At 40.9% G+C, this 25797-nt stretch overlaps 1 protein-coding gene across 1 annotated transcript in view; it reads right to left on the bottom strand.

Moving 5' to 3' along the window:
* Window positions 1-25797, bottom strand: part of atp8a1 (ATPase phospholipid transporting 8A1) — a 128486-nt gene that overhangs the window by 79065 nt on the left and 23624 nt on the right. The window contains 10 exon segments of the mRNA XM_072664330.1: window positions 1493-1658; window positions 2294-2405; window positions 3389-3516; window positions 4053-4122; window positions 6399-6472; window positions 8737-8777; window positions 8896-8941; window positions 14050-14148; window positions 16038-16137; window positions 25384-25498. Of these exon segments, the coding sequence (XP_072520431.1) occupies window positions 1493-1658; window positions 2294-2405; window positions 3389-3516; window positions 4053-4122; window positions 6399-6472; window positions 8737-8777; window positions 8896-8941; window positions 14050-14148; window positions 16038-16137; window positions 25384-25498 (951 nt within the window).

Below are 25797 nucleotides of genomic sequence, written 5' to 3'. Positions count from 1 at the left end.
TTTGTCCGTACTTATGAACAGTCCATATGACTGTGACTCCTGAGTGACTCCTGTAGTCTTTTTAGTTCTGTGAAAGAACGAGTCCCTCAGCAATCAGTCAATGAAACCCACTGTCTCTGAAAACCTAAGACGTTCCAATCTGAGCAATATTGAGCTTGAACAGCTCCAAGAATGGAGCCACTCTACCAGGTCTGTCAGAAGCGGTGAAACTAAAGGCAGCCCAGAACACAGCAGGAAGACGAGGGCAAGGCATTTAGAAAATGTCACTGCTCGTCCCTCAGGCTCCTCGGTTAAGTAGGAAAAGATATATCATGACTACTCTTACAAAAGGCCCTAAGAGTGCTTACTCTTCTACTTTAGTTTAGAGGGAGAGAAAAAGACAGAGAAAAAGAGGGTGGCAGGTTGAGAGAGAATAGTGAAAAAAAGGAATAAAGAAGGGGAGATTGAGAGGGAGGAAAAAGAGAAGACAGTGAAAAAGAGGGGAAAAAGGTTGAGAAAAGAGAGAAGAGTGAGGAAAACAAGAGAGAGAAACAAAGCAAAACAGAGCAAGAGGAGCGCACAATAGAGGGGAAGAAGAGAGGAGTGAAAGAGAGAAAGAGTAAGAGAGGGAAGGGGAGAAGAAAGGAGAGTGAGGAAAAGTGAGAGACAAAGTGAAAGAGCGCAAGTGCAAGAGGGTAAAAGAAGGAAGAAGAAAGTAGAGAGAGAAGAAAGAAAGAAAGAGCAAAAGAAGATAGGAGAGAGTGGGGGGCATGATTGGGGAGAGGAAGAGGTGGGAGGAAGAAGAGAAAAAAATGGTCTGGCCTGTTGTGCCTTATTAATTGTGAGAAAGTAAAAAAAAAAAAAAAAAGACGAGCAACATACTCACAAAGAGCTTAACGCGTCACCCGGATGGCGATAGAGGGGTAAACATGGCTCAGATCAGGCACTATGAGGGTCTATACAGTCACAGAGCTGGAGGGCAAAAACCTATCACTGGATCCCTGGTGTGTGCCGTCTTCTGCAATCACCCTCACAAAGTAGGGCAACCGCATAACGGCCTGGGTTTGCTCAGCAAAGCCTGAGCCTCAGCTAGGGATTAGTAAGGAGGGCTGATTCAGGCATGGCCGGGGCTTTTAAATGGTTGTTACCTGGAGCTGTTAAAAAAAAACAAAAACAAAAAAACACGACAACAAAGAAAAAACAAAAACCAAACAGAACGTTAGAAAGGAAACAGATAACAAAAACTTCAGCAGCGTTGCGATACTCAACCATTTCCACATCCAAACAGGTGTGTATGCATGTCAACAAGTTCTTTATCTTACAGGGAAATCCACTGATTCCCCTTTTCTAAAGACAAATATTCACTTGTGTTGCCAATGCATATTCGTTTACAAATAGCGAACACAAAGAAAACACTGACATTAATGCAGGTAAATAAAAGGCAACAAATGATCAAGCAGACAAAGACATGTGGGTGGTACTGCATGAGAAGAATAACCGGTAGAACCCTTACAGTTGAGGTCCATGTACCAGGCATCATTGCCGTACTGGTACTTCCAGATGGTCTGCCCGATGGAGCACACCAGAGAGATGGCCAGCAGGCAGCCGAAGAGCACCAGGATCTGAAAGTTAGTGATGCGCTCCACATTGGACAGCTTCAGAGGAGGCCGTGTGGAGTTCTGTAGGAGATACACACATGGGGCAGTTTAAAAGAACAAGTAATTCAATAGCACTAGGGTTTTACGATCTGGAGTTTCGATCTTCAGATGACAGGACAAACGCTTCTACAGTTGTGCCACTTAGAAGACAGAAAGGAAGTCTTTGACCAACTGAGAACACAGAACCAGCCCCCCTGGCTAGAGATGTGTTTACATTCTCAGAGCTGTCAGAAGTTAACTTCATGATGAAAACGGCCTTTCATTTGGGCGGGGCGGCTTTCATCAGCACTAGACTACTGAAGATCTTGACGGAAACAAATCTGTGACTGGTCCCCTTTATGTAACCAATTACATAAAATATTAATTGACATGAAAGCAAATACAGTTAGAATATATCACTTTATTTATTAAATTGATATAAATGATAACTACACACTTAGGAATTAGGAGGTATATGACAGAACACTTAAGTACTACCCGCGTGAGCATCTGCAGGCATTACTTTCCACTACCTCCAAGAAGAAGCGGCTTGTCTAAGTATGTCTCTTCAGCTGTTTAAAATTTATTCTCTCAGTAAATTATGCTTTTTAAGCTTTTTGACTGCAATGGACAGAAGCTGCATAACTGTAGCCACACTGATGATTTAGGCAGCTCACCTGCATAAGCTTAGTGTCGTGTCCTGTGTAGACCACAATGCCATGCACCCACTGTGTGTTCCTCAGCTGGGCTCCTCTCAGCAGGATCTGATCTGGACCCAGTGGTACTGTGCTGGATTAGGAAACACACAACACATGTAACAAGTTGGATAAAGACACATACAGTATGTGTCAACCTAGATTCTGTGCTAGCACTGTAGTGTAATAGCAGGGAGAATAAAGCCTTCTTCAGAGACGTTTAAAAGCCGGGACATACTTGTGTACCGCTTCTGGGTACATACCCAAATTCACTGCACAAAGATGCAATAACTCATGCTGGAACATTGCATAACGTCAGCAAAAACAAACAAACAAAAAAAAGCAAGCAAGCAAGCTACTGTACATGGCTCACTACTGCAGAAAGAGAGCAGAGAGGGTGCTTTTTGGCATTTGATATTCAATCACAGCTAGAAAATAAATAGGAAAATAGGAAATAATGTTTGAAAATGTAAAAATATTTGAGAGTCATTTCTATCATTAATATAGTAGATAATTAAGCTTACTTAAAAGAATAGGACTCCTCCTAATCAATAGTTTAGTCACACTATACGCCCCAGCAAGACCAAGGCTAGTTACATTATTACACTATTACGCCAATTTGTTCATACAATGTTTCTTCAAAAAACAAAAGCATGAACAAATGGTTTGCTCCCCCTTGCAGGACTAACAGCCTCTACTCTTCTGAGAAGGCTTTACGCTAGATGTTGAAACATTTCTGTGAGGGTCTGACTGCATTAAACCACATAAGACTGGTGGGGTCCAGTACGGATGCGAGATGAAGCTTCATCACTCCAGTGAACACAGTTCCACTGCTCCACAGCCAGTGATTGAGGGCCTTCCACTGCTCTAGCAGGCACTTGACATTGTACATTGTGACCTTAATCTCAGGGCTAGCTGGTCCAGAGTGTGTCTCAAATTATTGGCAGCGCTGTGTGTATGCAACTGAATGCCTGTGTCCACACCTTCAAGCTGCTGAATTAAATGTAAAATAAATTAAAAGGGGCCTCTATTAACATTTGGACATAGAGAGGCGTTCATGGCATTTCATGACCTCACCTGTGTCCATCCAGCCGGATATTGCCTACAAACTCATACAGGTGTCTGTTGGGGCTCTCGCACTCCATGCGGCCAGACAGACGCATCAAGCTGTCTAAGTCCTTTATCTCAGAGGTGATATGCAGGCCCTAGAAACAGCAATAAAACAGACAGTACATGCAGTGATACAGTAATAAAAGGTTTGGAAGCACTTGTCATATTATTATTGCAGATTTTGCAGCACTGCTATGAGAATTTGATTGCATTTCGCAACATGAGCATTAGTTAAGTCAGAATGTTGGATGATTCCAATCTCCTCCCCACCTCATCCCCTACTCCCCACCTCATGTGTGTGCATTTGTCTCAGCAATGGGTGCAACTTAAAGTAGCTGAATGCATTCATTAGAAGGAGTGTCCACAAACATTTGAATATAGTGTATCTTCAAACTAACTACGTTGACTCCTATCTTTGGTGTGGTGATTGGTCATTAGAAGGAGTGTCCACAAACATTTGAATATAGTGTATCTTCAAACTAACTACGTTGACTCCTATCTTTGGTGTGGTGATTGGTCAAATTAAATGGTTAACCAAGGTCATACATTTTAATACTTGCACTGGAACATAGATATGATTATGTTATGTTTGCATTTAGAAAGCTCATAGCATAAAGAAAAAAAAACTCACTTGTCTGATTTTTAAATTTGTTTCTCCATCCAGGTTTGAGGTTTCTATGTAGCACATTCCCTGAGGTTCACTAAGATGGAATAAATGGCATTACACAGAACATGAGGTTAATTATTTCATTATGCTCTTACTAGTCTTTCACTAAAAACAGTATTAAGTAAAAACATCAAATTACACAGATATCACAAACTGTGGTCTATTGTGTAAAGGGAAAAGTCCCTAGAGAAAAGACCATTATAGGATTTAATTGTTTAGAAAACAATTTGGGGGAGTCAAACAACTAAATACAAGCCAAGCCAAATAAAAAACAATTTTTCATTTTTTTAACTCCATTCCAGTAATGTGGACCCACAGGACTGCACATTTCTGCAGTTAGCAAAGTCTGTTTACTGCTGGTCTGCACCACAAATGTGTAGTTCTAAGAGACCTCTGTATGTATGAGGCAAATTTACTTCTATATTCAGCCACTTCTTGGAAAAAAAGAAAAAGGGCAGAATGCTGACATCTTTGTTTACTGCAATGTCTTGTATTGAGCTGTTTTTCCGACATGCAACAAAGGAGAATGCAGCACACTGGCACAGCACACAGACTGGGAGTTAACAGTGAATGCAAAAGCAGGGCAGGAACCATGGAGGAACTGAACTAGACACTTCCCTGACTTACAAAATAATGAAAACAAAAACCTCACGCAACTGAAATTATAATCAATTCAAATCAACTTCAATTGAACTGAAAAGGATAAGGATAATCACTGGACTCTTCCACAAAACACTTTTTCCATTAGTCATCTTGTGGAAGATCTTCATAAAACTTGTATGATGCTTTTGTAGGATTATCACAGCATCAATTACAGACAATTAGACACAGTGTGTGCAGGAGAGAAGGCTAGAGAGTCTTAGAATTAATAACGCTGCTCATTGTGCCAACTTGGTGACAGCATGCAGTGTGTCACGACTGATAGAGTGCTCCAGCCGAAGCCATGCATTGACTCAGTGAAGCAACTCTCTGTGCAAAAGAGGCTTGAATATATAACACACAAAAACATACTGAGCTGAGGATACAAGTGTCCATAAAAAACACTGCTGAAGAAACTACAACGCAAGTGTTTTCACTGAAGTCTAGATCGTTTACATGGTTTAATATTACACTCGCTAGCAGTACAACTGCAGAAACAGACCCACCCATGCTCTGCCCACAAATCAGTTATTGCTTTAGTAGTTCAGCCAGGTTGTAATGATTTGGTTGGAATGATTGTGGTTGTATTTTGTTTATCATTCACATTTTAAATTTAACATTATTTTTCATTATAAATTATATTATCATCAGAACAATTGAAGGGAAAAGCAGTATCTAAAATTTGAAGATGAATTTCAGAATTTTTTAGTGTTTGCTTTAATGACCGTGTGCACTCTGCTGGACTCCACAAGTTTGTAAAAAAAAAAAAAAAACTCTGATGAACAGATCAGAACCACCTGAGGGTCGTCTGAACACGGGCTTCAGTGGAGGAGACTCAAAAACAATCGGACGTTAACCCCAAGGCCAACATCCAAAAAGAGTTTACATTTAAATAGTGACCCCAAAAAAATGGAATAGAATCCTTCAATACTGCTTCTTATTTCTACTACATTTTACTTTATTTGACTCATAAAATGTAGTTTTAATTGTTTCCAAAATTCCAAAAGTCTTTTTTGTTTTTTATTTCCAGGTTAAAATTTCATCTTTTCTTCCGGTTGCACATTTACAGCATTTACACTGCATTTTACAGCCTCTCTCATCATCGCTATACTCCAATCCTCAGCTCATACTTTGCACTCTTACATTCTTAAATATCTGTTGCATCTAAATATTGTATTTTATATTTCTTTATATTGATTTTTTTATATTTCTTTTCATTTTACTCCTGGATCTTATACTTCTGTATTTTATTTGATTTTCTATACAACTGGACAGTCATCAGGCATTTCACTGCTAGCTGTCCTGTGTATAACTATGCAACTGGCAAGTAAACCAATTTCATTTCAATGTGGTGTCAGAAAACTCAACACTACAGACAGACTCTAGTCAACAGTGCTACAATTTCTCAATTGATTGAATGGGAACTTGCCAATGGTCTGTAAAGCTTTTCCAACCTGGCACATATTTGTGAGCGGAGCATGGACAGGCCAAATACTGTTCCTGATTCGGAATCTTGACGCCAAGCTAAAATCAACCAGCCTAAAAACAGCAGCATTCAAGCACAGGAAGCACAAAGCTTAGCGAAAATAAAAAGTGAAACACCAGCTCCCCTCCACCTGTGCACTGCCCACTCCCGTCCCCCCTCGCTCATGCAGTCGTGCTGTTCCTGACCTGGAGGACAGTATGATGAGGTCGGCCGGGAGGTGATCTCCGTTGGAGGCTCGGACTACCTCCCCTACCGCCACCTTAAAATTACCCAGCAGTCCCAATGCACAGGGGCGAGGGTGTAGTGGAGGTGGAGGCGTTGATCAAAACACGAAAGGCCAGGTAAGGGGGGGTGAAGGAAGGTACATAGAAGAAAAAGATGGACCAAAGGGGAACAGCACGCAGACCCAAACAAGGAAGAGAGACACACAGAAACAAACACACACATGTTTAATTTCAAACACAAATGTCAGACCCCGTGTTCAGTAATCAAAAGCCATCTGTGCCAGGCCAAACCAACAACCCATTCTAATGAGGAAACGCCGCTAAAGACCAGTATCATTAGCACTTGAGCTAGCAGCAAGGATTACACCTGATTTACACCTGGTTGGCAGATGGATTTTGAGAATGAAAGGAGAAACTCAGAACACAGACATGACCTGAGAATATTAATCAGTGACGGAACACCTTCGGAAGGAAGTGGGGCTTTAAACAGTGCAGTCATTGCACTTTTTCTCACAACTACTACTAATACTAATATCAACAGATTTTAAATAAAATGATATTGTTCATAACATATATTTTTTGTATTCTGGACATTTTAGTGCTCTTTGCCTCACTTCCTTTTGCAGGGTGTGTGAGAGGGGCACACAGGGCTGGCAGATTTCTGCTTATTCCAGCAGCAATGTGGACGTCTCTACCTGGAGGACAGCAGTATAGCGTCTGCAGGAACGTAATCTTTGCCATTTACTTTAACTATATCCCCCACCACTACCTGCAAAAAACAGACTAGTTATCAATTTACAGGGTTAAAGTGAATCACTGAGCGAATGTCTGCTGCCTGGGGCCAGGCAGAACCTGAGGTTGCAACTTCCAACCCTGTAAAAAGAAAACCTTGGATCAACACACACTACTCTTTATTTGACCTCAATTGGGCATTTTTCATGACTTAATGACAGATTTACATTCCTAATCAAATCAGGAGAAAACACGGTAAGGTAAGCTGCTTCCCAGCAGCTGTGGTATTAATCGAAGAAAGACTTGTTTTGATGTGCCTACTGTGATATAGAAAAAAGGCTGCATTATTCACCTGCCACTGTTCACAGGGTTCTTCCCTGTGGTCAAATGGAGAACTATGTAATGAGAGGTTCAGCCCTACACCACAGCTTGAAACAATGCATTAATCCAGCCTTATGCTTTAAATGACGAAATAACTTTAGGCCCAACACCACAGGCAACCACTTGATATGTGGGCCAATTGCAGTAAAAGAAAAGTCTCAGACTGAACAATAGGGCGAACAGGAGTTCTGTTTGAGTACATTGCTTAAAGACCTGTTCAACTTCCAATGTTGAGATATATTGGTATATTGGCTGAAATATTGGTTTGAATTACATATCTCATCTAAATGTATTAAATATCTGCTGATAACTGACAAACCGCACGTCAATATCATCATACAACCCTGCCTTTTTATAACACTTTTCATCATTCTGCTCTTACTGCAAATGCCTCATTTCTGCTGCCCTAAGGTAGGAAGCTATACAGATTTATCCATTAAACATATGATCCATTCTTAATATGATCAATATTCGTCAGGATATTACAGCAATTCACTGTCACTTAAACACTTTGGGCAGTCTGAGACTGCTACACAGCAGAACATTTGACAGAAGAAATAAGAGCAGTGGATTTGGACACCACCACCTTTTTACACTTGTTTATTCTAAGCAGTGCATTTTCAACATACTAATTACACTGCTCTTCAAGGATGAGAATGAAAGCTACTGCCTGTCCAGATCAGTATCACTCTCTTTGACAACCACATCTTTCAAGCCACAACCTTATTAGAGTCTTCTGACCTGAGTAAAGCGAGAGAGAAAGAGGGAGAGAGGTGGGGGACTGGAAAAGAAAGACATTGGCAAGTAAAATACTCTAAAACCCAGTAATTATATCAAATACTTAATATATAAATATAATACATTCTGTGATAACAATAATATATCTGTGTGTACTACATAAAGTAAAAGGGTCGGAGATGGGTATAATAAAAGCATAATACTGTGAGATATTCATCATAGTAGGTCAGAAATATCTGATAATTTTACTAGATTTAAGAGGATTCAGTTGCCAAGATATCACTGACAACACTATATTTTTAACCAGAGAGAAACACAGTCCTCCAGCAGAAACACCCCTCTCGCCTTCTCTCTAATACTCTTTTCTTTCTTCCCTTCTCCCTTTCTGGATTGCTATTTAGCTGGGGGGCTGCTGGTGTGATGGACGCCATCTGCTGAGATGCAGTACCTTTTCCCAGTGAACTATCTCCCAGGCACCATTTCTCAGCACTAAGAGAGACAGAAAGCGAGAGAGAGAGAGAGAGAGAGAGGGATTTAGCTCATGTTGTCCCTAGACACAACCTTTAATATGAATAATAAGCAACAAAACCTAAAATTGCACAATTACCTTGCGTCTCTTTCTTGTTGACAACATTGTCGGCTTTGTGACGTTTCTAGAAACAAGAAGAGAAGGACACATTAAAATACAACCCACATTTTCAATATTGTTCTTACGAACAGAAATAACAGAATGATAGAGAGAGAGAGAGAGCGCGAGAGAGAGAGTGCGAGAGAGTGCGAGAGTGAGTGTTACTGTATATATTGTTGTGGGTCTGATTTTTTAGGCTGTCTGATTAGTTCATTATCCTGTGGTCTCCTCGCCCCTGCTTGGACAGGAACAGTTCATTCATTTACCTCCTCAATAACACATTCAGGAGCTGTTCAGCAGTGGGACAGTAAATGAAATGGCATGAATACAGGAGCACATAATCAGTATGCGTATGAGCACTGGAGCTGTTCGTAGATCAGCGCCTTGTTAATGTGATAGTTCCACAAAACACAGAAAATGAATTCAAACAAATGTCCTCCTCACCTCAAATTCAAGTCAGTCAGCTAAAACAACAAGTTTGCTTTTTCAGCCTCACACAAGTTAATGAGGAAAAAACGATTAGCTCTGTGAAAACTGAATGCTTTATGCAGGTTCAAAGTCCCCCCAGCATTGAGCTGTGAAGCAGTGGAGCTGTCTTCTCTAGAATCATGGTGCTTCCTTCAACACTTTTGAGACGAGTTAGGGATGAGGTGGGGGTGGTGATCATTCAACATCCTGACCTCACTAACCTTTTACAGCAATGCTGCAAAATCTAGGAGAAAGCCTTCCTTGGACAGTAGAGACAGTTCCTCCAACAAAAGTATTTTTTAAACTTTTGCTTTCAGAAGAAACAATAAATAGGTGCAGGTGTCTCAATGTATCAATATTTACAGGTATTCAGGTGTATTTCAGGGGTTATGGTGTGTACTCCTCAGCATCCACTCCATTCCCTCCCGCCCATTATACCGGTCAACACTGGAAATGACATGAAGGGATGTCAGTTCTCCAGAATACAAATATTTTACTAAGCAAACTGTAGGGTGGGTGAAGATCTTTATTATGAATTAATTCTGGATATCTGTAAAGTTGTCAAACTTATTCCAGACTGTTCTACTTGTTGGTTTTATTGGGGAAAAACACAATAGTCAACTCAGGTCATAGGGTCTAGCAATGGGTAGCTCTGGGTTTAAGTGGGTAAAATGTGAACTTTTGGACAAAAGTATATGACGACCCCTGGACAACAGTATGCCGTACACAATAAAAAAAGGCGCTACTTTCAATAATTTCTGGAACCAACGACTGGAGTGTGAAGAACCTTTACATCCACTGGGCTATTAATAACAGGGTTTTAGGTTCGATACCTGAGCAATGCCCTAAACTTGAGGCTGCCTGAGGTGCCGCAGCGATGGATGCCCACCACTCCGAGCGCATGTGTGCCACTGTGCGTTTAATCACTAGTGTGTATGTGTGTGTGTTCACTGCATAAATGACTTCTAGGCAGTGGCCTTCCATCTGTGTCCAACACTAATGGTGAATATGGTCGTCTTGTCTTGTCTATGGCCTTGTTTGGCAGCATCTTTGTTTGTTGAAACCAAATTTTTGCATTATCTAACAGTTGGGTGTTAACATGTTGGGTGAGGGGACAACTGTTAAACTAGATTTTTGAACATTCCTATAAATGTGCTTCATGAACACTGTTCTTCCGGAAGGCTGGGAGCTGTGGTGTGATTTAGGCAGCAGCAGAAATGAAAGCCTGCAGCTATAGCTGTGATAAGGTGCGTATGTGTTTTTTGTATGAAGCAGGGAACTCTCTCTCGCGCTCTCTCTCTCTCCCTCCCTCCCTCTCTTTCTCTCTCTTCCTCCTTTGAGAGGATTCTAATTACCACAGGTTGCCATGGGAGCATCTTTCTCTCTGTCCTTCTCTGCCTCTCTCTCTCACGCTCTCAGTGGTATGGACTCTCAGCCCCCCTGCCTGTTACAGCAGGGCTTAATGAATAGCGCTCATCACGTGGCCTCTCCACTCACTGCGCAAGAGAAGCTAAAAAGTTAGCCCTCTCTCACAGCCCATTCATCTTATCCCGACACCACTGCAGTGCTGAAAAAATCTCTCTCCCTCTCTTCTCTCTTTTCCTTTCCCTGTTTCAGTTACTCTCCTCCACTCTCCCTCGGCATAACTGTCCTATGTGTGTTCCCCCACCAGCCAGTCAGCCTCCTATGCAGAATTAGGGGTCAGACAGGTAGTAGATGTAATATATAGTGTGGTATAGAAGCCAGTGATGGGCATACAATTTTACATTGGATAAAGCATTGATTAGCATTAAAAAAAAAAAAAAGTATTTATTTATATTCTGGTTTTGTTGGAGTAACTGTCTCTACTGTCCATCCAATCTTTTTGGGATGAGTTGGGGAGGTAATCATCCAACATCCTGACCTTGTGCTCTGGTTACTGGCAATTGTACCCTCATATCAATGCGCCAACATCTAGTAGAAAGTCTTCCCTGGACAGTAGAAACAGTTACTCCAACAAAAGCAGGAGAAAGTCTTTTTAATACCCTTAATTTTGGAAGAAACAATGAATGAGCAGATGTCCCAATTCGTTTGTCCATATAGCGTATTTACAGTCAAGCGGGAAAAGTCTGCACATCACTTATCTTTTCCACATTTTATTGTTACAGTTTTATTCTATAATAGAGTTCATATATTGCCTCTAACATCTAAACACAATTACCAATAACTACAAAGTGAAAGTTACAAAGTTTTTAGAAAATAGGAAATTTTATTTTGGTCACAAATAGGTTATTTAGGGGTTACAGATCTTTACACACTGCACACCTCATACTTTGTTAATTTACCTTCGGCAGCAATTACAACTTCAAGGCACAAATGCAAATGCTTTCACTTTGTCATTGTAGATTTTTTTTGTTGTTTTGCAGAATTTTGTTACAAATGTGAACTATTGTAGAAAAAGTCTGTAACATCATAAAATGTGGAGAAGGTCAAAGGGGTGTGCCTTTTCAGCTTGACTGTACAGGCTTATGATCTGAACAGTAAAGCCATAGGCCACAGTGGTGCTGGTGATAATTTTATACTTATTGGAGATGTTTTTGGTTTCCCAATTCTGTGACAATAAAAAACAAAGGAGTCAACATTCATGTTCACTTGCGGTCTGCCCAGGCCAGAGTACTTCCATGCTAATACCTTATTAGGGCCCAGACAAACCAAAATGGTGATGAGCTGGCAATAACTAATCGCAATCGCCTTCCCTAAGCTCACCATCACGGACTACAGCAGAGGGAGACATGCATTTGCATGAAAATTAACAACTCTCTACAGCAGGAAATGGCAACAGTCTGTAAAATGTACAAAGTAAAGAATATATAGTTTGAGTTTGAATGTCTTATGAGCTTCAGTTAAAGTGTTCTTCTCTTAAAAATGGTTTACCAAGAATAGTCCTAAAATAAATGGTTCTGAACAGGACCAAACACACTCAAAAGGGTGGGGCACAGCGCACAGACTATGGGCAACAGTCAATCAACAGACGGTTACCACTGGTTTGGTGTGTCAGGGCTTTAGATTAGGGCAGTGTGCGTGTATGTAGAGGAGCAGTGAATGTTGGGCTGGGGCGTCAATCTTAGTTTGATGCTCTCTGATAGGAAAGCTGGATTATGGAAGGTCAGATTATGATCATGCTTACCCAATTTATTTGATCAATTATGAAACATGGATTTTGAGGTGACAGATCCGGCACCAATGAAAGACCGTTCATGGCATTCACAATATGTTAAGTACCCAATCTTCATCCAAATGCAATACAGGTAAAGATCTGTATCCTGAACTGGGCTGATGCCTGCTTGATTATTGTAAGAGAAACAAAACCTGATGCAGTCATGTAACAAATCTAAGTTGAAATATCACTGATTTAATTATACTGTTATAATTATACACTGATTTACTTGGAAACTGAGTACAAGAGCATCTATAAGGGACAGATAAACAGTAGTAAATTCCCTAATGCCCTTTAGTGCCAGTAAGACTTGACCTAGCAGGCCCCTCCTGCCCATCAGAACAGGCTAAAAAGCGCTGTGCTCGAGAATCTGACCACAGGATCCAGAGCGGAGCTATCGAATAGCCATCCGGAGGGATCTGGAGCAGAGAAAGGCTTAGCTCAGGGTCATTGCACTGCACAGCTTCAACCCTGAACACACGTCACCATGGAAATTTCACAAGACCTTTGAATGAATTTACAACACTAATGAGATGGAAATCTACACACAAAGAGGAAGAGGAGGCCTTGGTCTTCAAGGAGAACAAAAAAGATCAAAGGCAGGTTATCTGGGCTGTATCACTAAACGCCCCAGAGAAGAGTGAACTCATAAATCTAAATCATCACCCAATAATGAAAAATGTATCATAATAAAAGATAATAGATTTGTTATTTTAAATCAAGTCATGAGCAAAATGAATTCTGTTAATACCCTGGCCACCTAAAGGGGGTGTTTTCTCTGGCATAATCTCATTACAGCAGAAGTAATCTGAACCATTTTTTCAGTCATTTGGATTTTAATGGAAAATGTTTATCAAAGATCTTAAATATCATAACTAATCCAAAGGCTTCTACCCTTCACATAAAAAAGCATGACTCACATTAAAATGAGTACCCCATTTACATCCCAAAGCACCTACACTACATAAACAAAAAGTACTGGGACATCTGCTCAGTCATTTCAGTTTCTTCTTTTTCTTTATATATAAATTAATAATTGTTGGAGTAACCGTCTCTGATGTCCACGGAAGACAATACTAGAGACTACTAGATACTGGAGCATTGCATCGCTGGATGATTGCCACCACACCTCATCCCCCCAACTCCCTAACCCATCCCAAAAGTATTGGATGGAGCACAAACCATCATTCCAGACAGGTTTCACTGCTCTACAGCTCAATGATGGGGGCTTTATGCCCCTCCAGCCCACACCTGGTATTAGGCTTGAGAGTTCTGTTCTATTGGCAATACTGTTCTACAGGGACTACACAAGCTATGTGTGTGTGCGCATGTGAATATCTGTGTCAGCAAAGGAGTACAACCTAAAATACCTGAATGCAGAATGGGTGTCTACAAACATTTGGACATCTAGTGTATTAACTAATGGTCTCTCCTGGCATTTGCGTTCTAAAGTAAAGGGAGCGCCTTACCAGGTCCTCTATAACCTCCTTCACCGCTGCCACCACAAGGATGAAGAGCAGGGGCACCAGCGTGGTCCATCGTCCCGTTGGAGAGACATCCGGAATTTGCTAAAAACACAGACATGGGAACTGATTATATTCGTACACACACACTCAACAAGCAAAAGGAAAACAAAATATCAATGTTTTTAACCCACTGCAATTCAAAAGATCAAGTAGATCAAACACACAGTCTAAAAATGTCACATACAGATGCCTGATTTTACATGCAAACATTCATCTGTTAAATTTTAAGATTTCTGATCTTTAGAGACTCAGGCGTTAAAGACAGACTGTGTCCTTCATGATGGACTCCTCCCTGGAACTCTGAGCCTGATCATGCATGTGTGTGTGTATGCAATTGGTCAACAGGAGGTGAGAAGAATGCCCTGAGGGCAGGCCATTAACCATTAAAGTGACAGCCGGGAGCAGATATGTGTGAGCAGGATTCAGCATGTAAGCCCAAAGAACATCACTCTTCTACTGCACTCAACAGGACAGTTCTGGACTCTTCTACTACAGCTTCGCTATGACTGTTCTAAGGTTCTACCAGCTGTTCTAATGCTCCAAGTGCTACCATCTGTTGTCTATTTGGCATGCTGACCAATAATATCCTTCAACTGAATTAGAGAGCAAAATGTTCTATGAGCATAGATCAGCACTATATTGACAAAGGTATTGGCAGACCTACTCATTCATTGTTCTTCCAAAATCAAACGTGGACATATAGTGAATTTCGTCAAATCCGCCATCATTAGAAATGTGGAGTTTTGTACGATCTTCGGTTGGTGCGAGTTTAGTCTGGACCAGGTTTGGATACATATTTAGGGGGCTAAAGTCAGGTTTAGATCTAAATTTGGTGCTGTGGTTCAGGTTGGATTCAGGCAGGGAATGTTCTCGGCCCAGTTTTGAACATATCAGGCCTAAGCTCTAATACAACCTGCTCTAAAGTTTTACAGACTGTTCTTATAAGCTGCAATCTATGTAAATGAAGCAGTTGAGATGTTCAACTGAACCTTTTGATCTATGAAAGAAACAGGATGTACTTATTCAAATGAAATGTGCCCAGCAGGCCTGCATACAACGGTGATCTCATTTACAAAAGCAGAACCACATTTTCTATTATCAGCCAGGCTGTAGCTAAACCAAATCTGTCCGCTAATACAGAGTGCAACTATAGTCATAATGCACCCTGAAATACGCACCCCTAATGTACCTTGAAAGACTGAGAGATGGCTGACAACATAAGTCGAGAGCCCAGGCAGAAGGCTCGCATTGGTGGGAGGACATTCAATAGCAAGGCAGGAAACAGAATCCCTTTCAATGTGGAGTCAACTTACTCTGCTTTCTTACAGCTCACACCAGTTACAGTGCAGAGACTGCAGGCCAGAAAACCACACTGGAATGCATCAAAACATCAACGCACACCAGATAAATCTACAGTGACTTGACTTTCCCTTTGCAATAACGTGTGTAAATGGTTTTACCCATCCCATAAGCCACACCTTTCCTGCAGCAGTGTCGTCCCTGTGCCCGCTGTGCTCTCCTCAACAGCATGGCTGCTTATTCAAGGTCACTGCACTGACAGCAGCGTAATGAAGACACAGACCACCTGTGCTTCAAAGCCCTCTCTCCTCTCCAACTCTTTCTCCCTCTCTTTTCTCAAGGTCACCAGTTCAGGTAAGCAAGAAAAGAGTCAAAGCTAATGTCTGACAGCATGGGAAAGCACCATGCAGGCTTGGGCTCATTCTCCATTGCCATATTCTGTAATCATCTGCTGAAGTTACTCTATTATCATTTTACTTTTATTCAAATTTAATCAGTGGAAAAGGTGACGCCCAGAAAGTCTTATGGGGTTATCTAAAGTGCATCCTGTGATTCGTGTAAACTGAGCCAGACCGATGTGTATCTGTGGCGGTGAGAGCTGATGGGATCGTGGCTCTGGCACTGTCTCTTACCTGCAGCAGGGCAATGAACAGGAAGAAGGAGTTGGCTGCTCTTCTGAACTGAGAGTAAAGGAACCGTGGCAGGAAGGTAAGCACGTTGTACTTTGCAGTGCTGGAGAAGGAAACAAAGAAAGAGTAGAATAAGGTTACAGTATCAGGCATTACAACCAAACCACACACACACACACACACAACCATTTACCTAATCCTATCCCCCCATCACAATCATACCCACCCAACCACACACAAACAGTTCAGACTTTGGTACTTCATCATATAGTGTGAAATTCTGGCTCTGATTTTAATTGCTTTTATACAAACCGTTATAGTTTTATCTGATTCTAAACTGCTCTTTTAAAAACCTAAAAATTGCTCTTTAAAATTGTTCTGGAAAAAAAGATTTAAAAATGGCTTTATTACAAAACATAACATTGAGTAACCTGCTCTTTTAATAATGTTAAATTGTTAAATTGATCAAAAAAAGTGCTCTTGTACAAAACCTAAACAGTTTGAATTTTCAGTTTGAATCCAGATGTCAATTTCAGAAGCTAGGACACTGATTCAAAATATTCAAATACATTATTTGCACTCAAGTTTAAATTTCTAATGGCATGATAATAACTCCATGGTTACTAATCATATTAAGCAGTGAAACCTACCAGACCACACTTCTTTCTACTGACAACCAACCCCACCAAGAACAACAAAGCCTTTTATGCTAGAGATGTGTGTGGAATAACATTAAACCATAATGGGGGAAGAAAGATAAAGAGGGACAGGGAGAGCAAGCAAGCGCAAGAGTATATGAGAGAGAGAGCGAGTGAGAGAGAGAGTAGTAAAGCAGTGAGCTATGGTGGCAGTAGCTTGGCAGGGTCTCAGAACCAGGCTCTTGTCTGATTTACACTCACATTAGGGCGCAGGCAGGAAGCACAGGCACTTTGGGGGTGATATATATACACATGACTCACTCTATGCACCCTCACAAACCTCTGAAAATGAACCACACACTAGCCCTCTGCCATCTCATCTTCATCTTTATCACCACTGTCATCAGCCTCATTCATGTTCTGATGTGCTGCTGTGAACACGAGGGTTAGAACCCAACTCCTTCACTGGTGACAGTAACCAATTTTTGTACCCAATTAAAGTTAAGGTGTGCTTTATTGATGTGGTTTTATCACTGATGCTGCTGGTGCTGGTGCATCAAATCAAACCTAAGCAACAAGTTTGACACCAGTGAAACACACTGAAACTATCGCCTTATATTGAAAAAGGCCTCTTTGTGCAGTCAACACTGCTCTGACCCACCCAGGCATGGACTTCACAAGACCTCTGAAGGAGTCCTGTGGTATCAGGCAACAAGATGTTAGCAGGAGTCCCCAAGATGTGAGGGTAGACGCATCAATGAGTTTTGACCCATAGACCCAGTCACCGGTTGTCCTTACTTGTAACACCTTTGGTAGGTACTGACCACTGCATAACGTGAACACTCCACAAGACCTGGCGTTTTGGAGATGCTCTGATCCAGTCATTAAGATAGCTTAGATCCTTAATCCTTATGCTTATTGCTTTCAACAAATCAACTCCAAGAACTGTTAGCTCTAAGAAATGTTAACCTGCTTGCATTATAAATATCCCACACTCCTTGACAGGTGCCACTGTAACTAGGTTATCAAATGTTCTGTCCTGTCAAACAGTGGCGTTAATGTTATGGCTGATTGGTGTACATTGCTATTAAACACATACATACATATATACACATATGTATATAAGTACATATATATTTTTTCTCTCTCTCTCCCTCTCCCCCTCTCCCTCTCCCTCCCTCCCTCCCTCCTTACAGACAGACAGACAGTCAGTGAAAAGTGATAGCACCCCTTTTATGGTGAGTGTGCTTCACTGATCTGCCTTTCAGAGATCACTATCAGACAATAGCACACTGTAGCCAATTAGTAGCACAATGCGAGATGGAAAGTTCTGGCAGGAGCTCGCCTTACTCCCATTGCTCTCTGCTTCTTCTGGATCTTTTCCAGCATTTGATCAGCACAGGAGAGCACAGTGTATCTGTAAGCTCCCACAGCTACAGCTCAAACTCTCTTGCTCTCTTTTCTCCCCCATTTTTGTCCATCTTCCTTTCCTTCTCTCATCTTTTTTGTTACAGCTAAAAATACAGCAGTTGGTCACTCAGGGTGCTGTATGGTGATTGCACTAATGCAGCGTTGCTCATTTCCTGTTACTGATGCAACCAACGACCTGAGCCTTACGCCAACTCCAGACCAACAGTTTTACCGTCATCCAACATACTGAACTTCACTACGTCTCTTCAGTTCACTCTTTTTAAAAGCTTCCTAGTTTACCTCTTTCCATTAAAAGTTTCATTTTTAACTGCTTAGGGCCCAGTTTTCCAAAAGGATCATTTTAACTGGTAGAGAGAGTGTTTAGTCTGATGCTCACTTGACAATTCAAGAATTGACTTTGTAATCAGATGCCTTCAGGACACCCAGCCCTATTAAGTCTTTTGTAGTGTTTAGCAATGACAGTCTTATTCTTATGATAGTCTTATTATAGGCCTGTTCCTCTCCCATCAAATAATCTAAAGCAGATTAAATAGTTCCAGGTGCTTTTCGACCCTCACAGCTACCACAATGACTTTAAAACTGATCTAAGGAGAGCCAGATCAAACCACACTAGGTCAAAAGCCAGAGAAGATAGTGTTCCAAATGAGGCTTTAAAACCCAGAGAGAGTTGTAGTGTTAAAAAACATAATTTGACAAAAAGGTTTTGGTTTTAAGAGAGCCACAATGCTTCCTAATTCTCTGGTGGGTCATACAATGTATGGTCTACAGATGTGTCTAACCTGTGGTGTTTGACACTTATTTGTGTCATTTAGATATTCTATTTCTAAAGGTCATAATAGCCATTCTATGTTTCCATGTTCAACATAATTGATTAAATATCACTACAGCATTTTTAATTGTTCTTACACACTCATGTAAAACACAAGAAGACTCGGGCACAGCATGTCGTCAGGAGGTGAGCAGGTCCTCAAAGAGCTTAACTGATGGTCATTTTGCATCCGCCAAGATTATTTACAGGTGCTGCATTATTGAATGGAGAGAAAGCCATGGCCAGTTGGAACGTATACACGTCTGCTCCTTAAGTGCACGGTTAGAATAGGCTGATCTGCAACTAGGGTGAACTACAGAACAATGCACAGACAGTTACTTTCAGTGCCACAGTCCATTGTTTATTATAATAAGCGCTCAACAGATTGTGGCGGTATTTTCGCATCTCCAGTTCAAAATAAAAGATATCGAAACATGCTCTTAAGAGCTTTGCTGTGTTTCTTGAACTTCCACATAATACAGAGATTTTACAGCAAATGTGTTTAGTGACCTTCACTGAAAATCAACAGACAAATCTGACTCGAATGGGCAGAGATGCATCCAGTACCATATCACGGTCATGCAAAAACCTCCAAAATAGCAACTTTATAGGAGAAGACAAAAAAAACTTTATAAGTGTATTAGGAAAGTGTTTTTATTGGTGCATGAAATTTTGACAATTCATTATTCAGCAACATACTGTCTCATGCTCCCATAAACAATCAATGCAAGGTATAACCTATTTCATATTCATTTTGAATGGCCTAGCGTGATGAATGTTAGGCCATATTGTATTCGTCCATCTGTTAAATCTGCAATATAAACATGAGGTTATAATTAAAATATTTAGCAACTTCTCTGATTTATTGATGACAATGGCCAAAACCTGATCTGTACCAAGAGCTTTTTAAGCTTAAATAGTTTGTATAGTTTGGTATTGGTACAAACCTCTATGTAAGAGGTTGTATGAGTTTATGCATACCTGTGTGTGTGTGTGTGTGTGTGTGTGTGTGTGTGTGTGTGTATATATATGTATGCATGACTAAAGCGTGTTTTGTGGTCTGCAAGTTTGTTTTTCCTCTATGGTTAGTGTGTGCATGCGTGTGATGAATGTAGATACGTATGCCCTTCTTTGTGCAAAGCGTTGTGGTCAGCACTTCGACTGCAGCAGCTCGGCATGGACAATCCGCTAGGAAAGGTCCAAGACCCCGACGGTCTCTCTAGCTCACATTAGCATTCCAATGAGATTGAGCTTGACAAGCAGCCAGCTGACCACAACACACCTACCAGTCATACACACAATCAAAAAACTCAACAGAATACAACGAACAACACGGTCAGTTACACACTGTCTGAGTTATTGACATTGCAGATACTGAAAAATAGTCAACCCTTTATCTCAGTGTTATAAGCTATGATATGCTATCTTACTAAAACAGTTTTGGGCATCATTGGTATTTTAATACCATCAACCAGCAGCTGGCAACTTGTCAGACAATGGTAGACAATGATCTGAAGCTCAATCCCTGTTGAGAACTGGTCACTCCAGTTGCTGAAGCACAAAGCTTTGGCGTGGTTGACCCATTCTCTCTAGGGAGGCCACCCAGGTGCCTGTTCAGTCCCTCATCATCTCAATGCTTGATCACTTCAACTGCCTCCTGACTGGGCTTCCTTTCCGTGTCATCAGGCTTTTGAAACAGATCCAAAATGCAGCAGCATGACGCGTCTTCAATCTTTCCAAATTCAGCCACATCACCCTTTACTGTGTTCTCTTAACTCTCCTCCTGTAGCTTCCCATCAGATTTGAAACCTTGACATTGGCATGCAAAGCCAAAAATGGACAAGCCCCTCTCTAACTGAATGTAAAGGTGCAAATTCAATCCAAACCAAGAGCGCTTCAGGTACAGTTGAGCTTGACTCACCGTCCTTGAAGATGCATAGAAGATAAGTACCTAGACTTTTCTTGGTCATGGAATCAAAGAGATGGAACAAACTTTCCCTGATGGTCCATACACATTGGTTTACTGTCTTTAAACACTAAGAGTGTTACACTTGTAGATCTGTTCCCTTGGTCTAGGCCGAGCAAGAAAATAATGCAGTGTTGCATTTTAGTCCTGGATTGCCTTGCATTCATATCAACATACTTGCAATCAAACTAACTACACTAATGAATGCAATGCTAATGCCAGTTTTGAGACCCTGTAGTGTGTGGTTTGGGACACAGCCCTACTAAACTAAAGCGTCAAGCACAGGGACTGCCACTTGATGAAGTATGAAGTAGCAACCCGTGCCTGCTCACAACTCTTGGTTCGTTTACATGCCTTTGGTTCGTATTGTTTTCATACTTCGAACAAACTGCACCAGAGACCGAGACCCGCCAGCTTAGGTTGTGTTGCTCTGTTTGTTTGGTGTGCACCAGACTTCAAAAGGCAGCATACCCACTTACTCTAACGAACTGTACTAACAAAGCAAATCATACCAGGGTTCTTTTTAATTAAACCAAAGCGGTCAAGTAAAAACACACCCTTAATATTGCACTAAATTAAAGGCTTGTGATTGCACTTATATGCCTTACTTTGATTGTGTGTATTTTTAGTGTGTATTCATGTATTTATGTTGTATGTTTTGTATCTTGTACTGACAGTTAACCAAGTATTTAAAGGAAACTTGCAGTCAGACTAGTTCAAGTGACATTTTTTTGAGGGGTGGTGTTGAGTCATGTATTGCTAAAAGCACATGCAAGGTAAAAGCACAGCAGTGGTAAATATTACTAAAAGATAAACAGGTCTTTTCTATTTTATAATATTCCATTTAGATGTATTGCCCATCCCTAATAAGGACTTTCTCACAGCAGCACTGTGCTGGTTGTACAAAGAGTGCCCCCTGAGGGCAACGTGTGATCTTCCCAAACAGAAGCTGGACTTGAGATTACATCTTAAACACAACAGAGGGCACTTCAGATTAAAGTCCATTCATGTGTGTGCCTGTTTATGTGCTGCTAAATAAATAAATAAATAAATAAATATACAATGCAAACGGAGCTCCCCAGCCGCTCATGCAGCAGGAATGCTAACGCTAACTTGGCCTGACAGAGGATGCCCATCCAGAGCCGGCCTGTTAATGTTACTGTTTTATCTGTGCACGGGGGAGGGGGAGAAAGTGAGGAAGAGAGGAAAAGGAGGAGAAAGAGGCACACTTTCATACTACTGCATCACCTCTGCAATAAGAAATTATACTAGCAGTATCACAGCTAAGCTGCAGTAGATAAAACAGCAACTTGCAAGCAAGTTTTAAAGTAAGCATATACATATACTTGCTCCTGTGAGCTGAGCAGTTTTGCTCATATAAAACTGTGGTGTGGGTCCAGTGTCTATGAAACTGAAGGTGCTGTCTGAGGTCCCCCCCCCCCCCCGTTACAGAGAGATAGTTAGGTTGAAATCCCAGCAATGCCACAAGGTTCAGTGATATGCCAGTCAATCATTAGCATCAGGTGGTTCAGGAAAGAGTAAAGAGTAAATGTACAGGCTTGGTTAGCAAGAATTTGATATTGCCCAAGGTGTATATGTGCATGTTTGTTTACATAACAATGAGAGTCACCAACACATCAATACGACTGAAAGACTAAAACAGAACGACTTTCTGAAATACATAAAAAAAAATTACACTTTGTCTCAACAGAGCCAGAGAGTTTATTTTATTTTTATTTTTTTTACATTCAAACTCCAAGGTCTGAATTAAAAATAAGTTTTAAAAAATTAATTAAAAGAGTGTAACTGAAGATCTTAAATTGGAGGCAGTGGTGGCTCAGAGGTTAAGCGCTCCGGGCTATTAATGACAGGGTTGTGGGTTCGATACCCGGGCTCTGCAAGCTGCCACTGTTGGGCCTTTGAGCTTCGCTGGCGCAGAAGCAATGGCTGCCCACTGCTCCGGGCATGTGAGCTCTGTGTCCACTGTGTGTGTTTCACTGGTGTGTATGTGTGTGTTCACTGCACGGATGGGAAAAAAGCAGAAGCCAAATTCCAGATTGAAATTATTCAATCTATTGCATATTTAATGTTATTATATTGACAGGCCTATCCGTATTAAAATAAGTACCTTATTTGCTCTACTCCCATTTGCTCTTGAATATATATGAGTGCTGCTGTCTGTTAAAAAAAACTCCTCCATCATTTGGGCCCTGTAGCTGCTCCGTACACTGTATAAATAATTCTGGATAAAACAGACCAATAGAAATGCTACATTTCCATTTGCATTGGCTTACATTCAAAGTTAAGATCATTTTTGCCTTCTCCTGTAAACGATATGCTGTCCAACGATATGCACCTCTAGAATCAAGACAATTTTAACAGTGTGTGCTCATGCATATTTTAGCACCTGTCACGCACAAATTCCAGATTGTTCACACCTTAACAATCCAGTATCTACTGAAGGAGGTGAGACTGTGAAAATTAAAAATAACGTAGCAACTTGTTTTCTCACTTTCTGTTTCTATTCTTAGGCTCCATCAATGTTCTTCGCTCCCTCTGCGACCGTACATGCATCTCACCAATTGTGTGACTGTAGTGGTGTATGGGTGTGGGCTGTAATGATTTAATGACAGAAGCAGTTCTGTCACGCATTGTAAACAGTGATGTGGAGAGCAGGGCAGCTGGATACCTGTCATCAATCACTCCTGCCTCTTATTTAATTTGGACACCCAGAGCTACTGCAGGAGTCTGAACTTTACTGCATCCTCAGCAACAATTCCTTCACAGGGTAAAGTGCCAACAGCACTAATCTCTTCTCTTTATCTCATTATCTATTCTGTCCATCTCCTTTTCTCTTTTTTACCACACATTCCTTCTTACATATTCCTTCTTTCCTTAAGAAAAATGCCTTTTTCCATTGCTTTTCTATCTCCCCGTCTTCCTCTCCAGTCGCTGTCCTGCTGTCTATTTGTTGTCCCTTCTTTTCCTTTTTTTGCACGTCTCTCTCACTTTCTCCCAGTCTTACAATTTCCTTCTTCAACTTGCTCTCATACCCTAACTCACTCTTTATCTTGCTCTTTCTCAGTCTTTGTCTGCCCTTCTTTCTTTTTCCTCTCTCTCTCCCCTTCTCATTTTACCCTCTCTCTCAGCCAGGTGGAAGATGTGCTTGCTGCAGTGCGTCTGTATGTGACACACCTACTGCCCCAGAGGCAGTCCCACACTTGGAGCCCACATTGTAATCATGCTCCACATTCAACCCTGTATTTAAATACAGTAGATCAGGAAATGACACAGAGACAAGTAAAATTGAAGCCAGTCCTACACATGTGAACTAAAACCGAGATTAAAAACATGAACGGCATTCATCCTCTAATAGGCGTCGTAGGAAGACCGACCAATCTTCTCTAAAAGACTTTCTGCTTGATCAGTGAAAAGTTTTAGTGTAATATGGCAATGTTAGCTTACACAACACCACTATCTGTGTGCTTAAAATGTGACACTGGAAAAACCTGCAGCCCTTGTCTGATGGAATGAAAAAAAAACGCCTCCATTTATAGAGTACACAACACTCACTGCATGAAGCAAATCCAAAATATCACCTCTCTCAGTCTCCACTGAGCTGGGAAATGTGGGACATAAGTTATTCTCTATTGTAAAACTTTATTATAGTTTTACAATAATGATTATATTTTGGTTGAAAGACATTAACGCTGCTGTCCAATGAAAAACATGTATCCGTTTTTAGTTTTCTCCATCATTTGGGCCTGCTGCTCAGCTGCGCCGCACACTGTGTAAATTATTCTGGATAAACAGACCAATAAAAATGCTACATTTCCATTTGCATTGACTTCCATTGAAAGATAAGATTTTGGAAAAGTTAGCCTTCTTCTGTAAAGTCACCATTTTGAATATGTTGGACATTTTAATTGCAGATTAATCAAAGCAATTTCCTGTATTTTGTTTAATATTATAATACTATAAATCAGGGAACAAATAATTGCTTAACCAGTAGATGGGAACTGAGAACAACATTTCTAAGCAACAGACTCAGCACAATAAAATGCCTTTAAAACAAGAAACAAGCACATAGTTAAGAGAACATGATGCACTGGACCACAAAACAGGAAACGCAACCCAAGCTGAGGCACAACCTTTCATTAGCCCATTACTGTATAAAATCTACCAGATACAATCTCGACACATTTACTCTCCTCTTGAAAATGAGGATTCTTCTGCAAAGCACTGGCTCTTTATACAACCACTGGCTCCAAAAATAAATGGCACCAAAATAGTGCCATTAATAATAAAAAAACCTTTGTCAGTAATACAGTGTACAACAGTGTAAAACAACAAAACAGGAAACAGCATTGAAGGATTACTTACACTTCACATCCAAGCCATTTTGGCCCCACTGAGTACAGTGGGCTCACCAACCAAAAATTACGTTCTGCAATGCATGGTAAAAACGATATGGTTAAAACACGCCCTCGGTGTGCTCAGCCTTACCTCACACGGTTGCTGCAGAATTTTGTAAACTGGGGCTGATTGATAAATATTAGTCGGGCATCCTCCTGGTCAGCTAAGGAGGTCTTCTCCGACACGTCTTCCGTCTTTTCATACCCTGAAACAACAGACAGAGAGGCAGGTCTAGCATCAACATCCAAAGGCAACAGTTTAGATGTCAGGTGAACTTTCATGGAACAGCTGCAAGTCTCACCCAAACGCTCGATCATTATTGCTAAAGTCTGTTAAAATGCTTGATGCTTGATTAGCTTCCTGTTCACGGTTATTTCAGTGTATACAGAAGCAAACAAAGCCACAAGAAAACATTTTCTATGGTGAAATAATAAATGTGTTCACAGATCTTATGACTGGTGATCGTTACAGGGTGTGAAATTATGACTCAACTAATATCACTAT

Source organism: Salminus brasiliensis, chromosome 19, assembly GCF_030463535.1.
Source record: "Salminus brasiliensis chromosome 19, fSalBra1.hap2, whole genome shotgun sequence".
NCBI lineage: Eukaryota > Metazoa > Chordata > Actinopteri > Characiformes > Bryconidae > Salminus > Salminus brasiliensis.
The sequence above is the reverse complement of the archived record's forward strand: the minus strand, read 5'-3'. Positions and strand labels throughout refer to the sequence as shown.